Raw genomic sequence first — 6,376 nt, forward strand, 5'->3', positions numbered from 1 at the left:
TTGCACTGGCCACTCCTGCCTTGAATAACCTTCCTGAGCCTAAGAGCCTTTCCGGGCTCACTCCTTAGGCTCCGGTCTCAGCAAAAACTGGCACTTCTTCAGATCTCCTTGCAGCCCATCAAGCCCCTTTTCTTATTCAATCACAGCACTATAGCTGCCTAACGTTGTCTTGTTTGCCCGTTTTGGTCTTCACGTCTGGCACATAAGCGCCAAGAAGGCAGGGACCTGTGGGTTCTATTCACCCGCATCCCGGCTCCTCGCATGCAGTAGGCACTCAAACATCTGTTTAGAAACCAAGTGGTCCGGAGGTTGTAAAGTCCTTTCCTCCTCGACTTTTCCCTGGACATTTCACTCGTTCTGTGCATCAAGAGGGGTGTTGGTGTGCGTGTGATGGAGAGGTGCGCGGCTGAGGCCCTCTCCTGTCAGGAATCCTAGCCCAAGGAGTGAGGCTCACCGCTCGGTTCAGGGCGATTCCGGCCCATAGGTCGGACGATCACCGACCCGGAGCTTAAGGCCAAAGCTGACTCGGCAGCAAAGCCTTCAAGTTCTATCCCGCTGTTCCAGGCCTCGCCCCTTTAAGGCGCCACACAGCCCATAGAGCTCGGCGCCCGCAGGTTCCCGGTTTCCCCCACGCGCACCCAGGCCACACCCTGCGGCGCCGCGCACGCCCCGTCCCGGCCTCCCACGCGCGCAGCCCACACCCCGCCCCTTTAAGGCGCCGCGCAGCCCAGAGAGCTCGGCGCCCGCCCCGTCCCGGCTTCCCCTGCGCGCAGTCCAGGCCCCGCCCCGCGGCGCCGCGCACGCCCCGTCCAGGCCTTTCCTGAGCGCAGCGCAGACCCCGCCCCGCGGCGCCGCGTACGCCCCATCCCGGCCTCCCCCGCGCGCCGAGCCTGGGCGGGGCGGGCAGACGCTGGCCCGGAATCGCGAAAGCAGGACCCTCTGGCTTCCCTGGCATCGGGTCCTGGAGGTGCCATGGAGCCCCGGGCAGTCGCAGATGCCTTGGAGACGGGGGAGGAGGACGTAGTTATGGAAGCTTTGCGCGCGTACAACCGGGAGGTGAGCGGGAGTTGTAGACTTGGGACGTGCAGAGAGGAGGTGGGGCCGGGTGGGGCCCGCGCGCGTGGCCGGCAGGAGGGGCGGCAAGAGTGGTGAGCGTGGCAAGGGGCTGAGGGTGGAAGGGAGAGCGATGCGGAGGAGCACCGACTCTCTGAGGAGTTGCTAGGGTGCTGATGTGTGGGGCTGGGGCGCCATTTGTTCATAGAGGTGCTTTTGGCCTCAGGCCCTCATCCGCGGAACCCGGGTTCTGCCGCGGTAGGCCTGTGCCTTCTGAGCCTCTGGGTTTCTTTGCAGAACTCCCAGAGTTTCACGTTTGATGATGCGCAACAGGAGGATAGGAAGGTGGGTGCTCACCGGAGGTAGAGGGGCATGATTGGGGGGCCCAGGTAGAAGGACCTGGTGGAACGGCTCTTCTCCCTGCCCACAGAGACTGGCGAAGCTGCTTGTCTCGGTCCTGGAGCAGGGCCTGCCACCCTCCCGCCGCGTCATCTGGCTGCAGAGCATCCGCATCTTGTCCAGGGACCGCAGCTGCCTGGACTCCTTCACCAGTCGCCGGAGCCTGCAGGCTCTTGCCTGCTATGCTGGCATCTCCGCCTCCCAGGGGTCGGTCCCTGAGCCGCTGAACATGGATGTTGTACTTGAGTCCCTTAAGTGCCTGTGCAACCTCGTGCTAAGCAGCCCCGTGGCACAGGCGCTGGCGGCAGAGGCGGGGCTCGTGGTGAGGCTTGCAGAGCGTGTAGGACTGTGCCGCCAGAGCAGCTTCCCACACGACGTCCAGTTCTTTGACTTGCGTCTTCTCTTTTTGCTAACTGCACTCCGCACCGACGTGCGCCAGCAGCTGTTTCAGGAGCTGCAGGGAGTGCGCCTGCTGACCAGGGCGCTGGAGCTGACTTTGGGAATGACTGAGGGCGAGAGGCACCCTGAGCTCCTGCCTCCCCAGGAGACTGAGCGAGCCATGGAGATCCTCAAAGTGCTCTTCAACATCACCTTCGACTCCATCAAGAGGGAGGTGGATGAGGTGAGGGCTGACCTCAACCTGTGGGTGGAGTTTAACAACTTGGACATACCCTGCACGTGCTTCTTTGCTGGGTTCCTTCAAATTTCTGGATTAGGTGTGCTTAGCCAGTCGAGAGAAGCAGGGAACACCTATCTTGGACGGGTCTCACGGAAGTTTTCTGAGGGAGTTGGAGAGCATAACTGGCTCTTGCAGCCTGGCTGGAGGGCTGTGTGGTGTGCAGGGGAGGCTCTGACATTCTTCACGATGAGACTGAGTGTGGGGCTAAAGCACAGAGCAGCTGTGTCCCAAGGGGATCCATTGATATTCTTAACCAAGAGAGTTCTCTTGAGGTCTCCTGGGAGAGGACAAGCACCAGGGTGTACAGTAGAGATGCAGAGTTAATGCATGTGGTCTTCAGGGGCGTCCAGAAGGCAGACTCTCAGTTGGCAGCAGTGGGGGCCAGTGGGGCTCTCTCTCACAGGAACTCCTGTCTGTCTGGTCAGGAAGACGCTGCCCTGTACCGGCATCTGGGCACCCTTCTGCGGCACTGTGTGATGCTTGCTGCTGCTGGAGACCGCACAGAGGAGCTCCACGGGTGAGGGGTGCCTGTCATGCGGGGTGGCGGGGAGGAATGGGGGTGGTCTGCTCACAGGTCTCTGTGCTGGTTCCCAGCCTTAGACAGTCTTCATCCTTCTGGGTGGAACCAGACAAAAGTGTGTTTCTGGGGCGCTCCAGCACTTACGGTCTAGGATCAGAGGTGTGAGTCCAAGGCAGGAAGGTGCCAGGGGGCCTTGGCTAGGGGCAGCGGGCACTGTGGTATCGATAGGGTAGTATGTTTCTTCACTTTCGTTCCTGGTAGCCTGTGCCTAGGCCGGTTCTCAGTTTGAGCTGTGTTGCCTCAACCTAGGTATGTGGTATGCTGGGCATCTGCAGGAAGTAGTACCCTTGGCTCTGGTGCCTGGTTCTACTGCTTGGGCCCCCAGACACTGGTTCATGGCATTTATGGCCCCGGCAGCTGGCAGCAGGGGGTTGTATTTACCAAGTGCCCCTTTCATCTGCCCCCAGCCACGCAGTGAACCTCCTGGGGAACTTGCCTGTCAAGTGTCTGGATGTTCTTCTCACGCTGGAGCCACACGAAGGTTCCTTGGAGTTCCTAGGAGTGAACATGGATGTGATTCGTGTCCTCCTCAGCTTCATGGAGAAACGTCTCCATCAGGTGGGCAGGGAGACGACTGTGGCTTTGGCCCAGGCTTTCCTAGCTGCTGTGGTCACTGAGTTTTTGCCGTCCACACTGGTGAGGGGAGATCAACTCCCCAGTGTGATTCAGGCAGTGCCTCCAACTTCATGGTCAAGCCAGACCTTCCTTCCTGAGAAGTATGTGGAAACAACTTTTCAGAATCTGACAAAGTACTCATTTTTCAGATCTCTTTGTGCATCCTCTTGAGGGGTCCTGAGAAGCTCCCCACCCCTTCCCCCTTGAAGCGCCACCATGCTCCCCGTCCTTCTTTGCTACCCTAGACTCAGAATGTCACTGTGCATGAGCAGCCCTCGAGATGAGCGTCAGCTGTGCCTTGGCTTCCCTCAGAGGAGCCACAGGACCTCAAGAGCCGGTGGCTCCCTGATCCCTGCAGCTGCACCACGGGACGCTGGCTGGCCGGCGCTCTGACCAGCCTCTCTGGGAGTCTGCAGGCATCGTGCAGGCTCGAGTGTGGCAGACTGAAGAGTCAGGGCCTTGTGGGCTGCCTTGTGTGCTGGTGGTTAACGGCTTTAAACACGCTGTTTCCACCCCCTCCGTTCAAAGGTGGGGAAAGTAGTTAAATGATTTGCCCCGACGTACGAATGGCCTTCTGAGTTAGGATCTGTGCCTGTTCTTTTTGAAGCTCATACAGACACCCACGGCTCGCTCCTGGTCCCTCAGCTGGGCCACTTCCCGAGTGCCTCCCACCAGGATCGTCTGGGGCAGGTGCCTGGCCCCCTGGTCTTGAGTAAGGGGGGCCCAGTCCAGTGACCGAGGCTCCTCTGCAGACACACAGGCTGAAGGAGAGTGTGGCCCCCGTGCTGAGCGTGCTGACGGAGTGTGCCCGCATGCACCGCCCCGCCAGGAAGTTCCTGAAGGCCCAGGTATGGGGCAGACCGGGCTGTGGCCAGGCCCTGGTTGGAGACCCTGGTCCTTCCAGGCCCAGGCTCAGAGACAGCTGCCTCCTCAGGTGCTGCCCCCGCTGCGGGACGTGAGGACCCGGCCTGAGGTGGGGGAGCTGTTGCGGAACAAACTAGTTCGCCTCATGACACACCTGGACACTGACGTGAAGAGGGTGGCAGCCGAGTTCCTGTTTGTCCTGTGCTCTGAGAGCGGTGAGTTGGGGGCCTGCCCCCGCCTGCCCCTCCCCAGTCACGCTTCCACACTGACTTCTGCCCTGCCCTTCAGTGCCCCGGTTCATCAAGTACACGGGCTATGGAAATGCCGCCGGCCTCCTGGCTGCTAGGGGCCTCATGGCAGGGGGCCGGCCTGAGGGCCAGTACTCGGAGGACGAGGACACAGACACGGACGAGTACAAGGAAGCCAAGGCCAGGTATGTGATGAGACTCTTACTCAACGCCCCCATCCCTGTTACCACACCCATTTGGACCTGCAGGGTAGATGGGATAAGGGTGACCAATGGGTAAACCCTTACAGAACCAGGCCTCTCTTTTTAAGGGCATATTCCAACACCAGGGTGTTCCATTGAGAACACAGGGTGAAGGGGTCTGACCAATGTGGGGGACCAGGTAGCAGGAGCTGGTGACCTGCTGCTCCTGGAGGGAGGCCCTTCTGCAGTTGCCTTGCCTTCCCGGCACCATTCCAGACCCAGGCGGGAAGATGGGAACCCCACCCCCCACGCAGCGCTCCCATCCTGGAGTCACTAATTCCCTACACCTCTCTCTCGGGAAACAGCATAAACCCAGTGACAGGAAGGGTAGAGGAAAAGCCTCCCAACCCCATGGAGGGCATGACAGAGGAGCAGAAGGAACACGAGGCCATGAAGCTGGTGAACATGTTTGACAAGCTTTCCAGGTGCGTGGCATGGCAAGGAGGGCCAGGGCTGGGGCAGAGGAGGACGACCCGTGCCCCGTCGTGCGAGCTGAGGGGGTGGGATCAGAGTGGGATTTAGGTTCTGGCAAGACTGCATTACTAATGTTGGAAATCCTCTGTCTTGGAGAAAGTTCTCTAGCAAAAGGCTAGGGCTGAGGTAAGTATCATGTCCATTTTTCAACTGATGGAAATTGAGGCCCGGAGACAGTGCGAGACCACCCGAGTCTCAGAGCTGAGCTGGCAGTGAGGATTTGGGCCTGGCCGGGACAGCCCCTCCAGGTTTCCCCAGGCCACAGGAGCAGCTCGGGGAAGCAGCAGGCCACAGAGGGGGACCTCTGCTCCACCTCCAGGCTCCCTTTCCCGTCCCCACCATGCCTTCTTCCCACAGGCACAGGGTCATCCAGCCCATGGGGATGAGTCCCCGGGGTCAGCTCACATCCCTGCAGGACGCCATGTGCGAGACCATGGAGGGGCAGCTGTCCTCGGACCCTGACTCGGACCCTGACTGAGAATGGCCGCTCTTCTGCTCCCCTTCAGAACCGGTGCTGCTTCCAGAGGTGTCCTTGGGGCCAGGACGTGGGGAAGCTATGCCCCTCCCTCCAGCTTGGAGGTCCCTTTCTCTTTACTTCCAAAGTTCTATTCATGATTTGCCTTTGGTCCATTTTCTTCTCTGTAGGACTGTGAGGCTCTTGTCCTGCTAGAACTCTGGGAACCTGGTCTTTCTTTCTGTAAATGAAGTGGTTTCTTTTGTGTGTGCCTGAGGGCAGGGCTTAACTGAAGGCAAAAGTGTACATGCATTTGGGAGGGTAGGACTGAGCCTGGGAACAGGCATGAGCACAGCCGGCATGCTGGCCCAGAGCTGATGTTGAGCAGGTACCACATTTCACAGGGCAAAGAACCTGCTGGAACTTTATATGCTAATGCCGGAAACACACTTCTGATCTGCTGTTTTTGTCCCCACTGAGAGCAGAGCTGTTAGCCTCTTGTATTTTTGTTCCTGGCTCAGTGCCCACGTATCAGTGGCTCTGAGAATCTCAATCCTTCCTGCTGGCTTAGATCATTAAATATATGAAGGAAAATGTCTCTCCTGAAACCATAAGTCTAGATTTCTGTTGTGCACCACAGAGCTTCATGAAAATATCTTTTTGAAATAGAGTTCCAGGCAAGAGTGTGTGCACGCGCATGCGTGTGTGTGAATCTATGTGCAGAATATCAAGTAAAGGCACGTTAAGTAGAAGTAGAATTATGTCTTT

General features: G+C 58.8%; 1 protein-coding gene across 2 annotated transcripts; it reads left to right on the top strand.

The window, feature by feature from the left end:
- Positions 1 to 879: 879 nt before the first annotated feature.
- Positions 880 to 6,188, top strand: RIC8A (RIC8 guanine nucleotide exchange factor A). Of its 2 annotated transcripts, XM_055580391.1 has the most exons (11): positions 880 to 1,056; positions 1,351 to 1,398; positions 1,484 to 1,774; positions 1,895 to 2,074; positions 2,557 to 2,648; positions 3,119 to 3,269; positions 4,079 to 4,174; positions 4,261 to 4,405; positions 4,479 to 4,623; positions 4,986 to 5,105; positions 5,512 to 6,188. In XM_055580391.1, exons 1-11 carry the CDS (start codon positions 973 to 975, stop codon positions 5,630 to 5,632), a joined length of 1,473 nt encoding a protein of 490 aa, XP_055436366.1. In that variant the 5' UTR covers positions 880 to 972; the 3' UTR covers positions 5,633 to 6,188. The 2 variants fall into 2 exon arrangements, with proteins under 2 accessions (XP_055436366.1, XP_055436365.1); XM_055580390.1 differs by having other exon boundaries at positions 1,484 to 2,074.
- Positions 6,189 to 6,376: the final 188 nt, after the last annotated feature.

Source organism: Bubalus kerabau, chromosome 5 (assembly GCF_029407905.1).
Source record: "Bubalus kerabau isolate K-KA32 ecotype Philippines breed swamp buffalo chromosome 5, PCC_UOA_SB_1v2, whole genome shotgun sequence".
Lineage (NCBI taxonomy): Eukaryota > Metazoa > Chordata > Mammalia > Artiodactyla > Bovidae > Bubalus > Bubalus kerabau.

Coding starts and splice junctions, on each gene's coding strand:
- RIC8A (XM_055580390.1), top strand. CDS start 973: ATGGAGCCCCGGGCAGTCGCAGATGCCTTGGAGACGGGGGAGGAGGAC. Junction 4,406..4,478: donor TGTCCTGTGCTCTGAGAGCG/GTGAGTTGGGGG, acceptor CCTGCCCTTCAG/TGCCCCGGTTCATCAAGTAC. Junction 4,624..4,985: donor TACAAGGAAGCCAAGGCCAG/GTATGTGATGAG, acceptor CTCGGGAAACAG/CATAAACCCAGTGACAGGAA.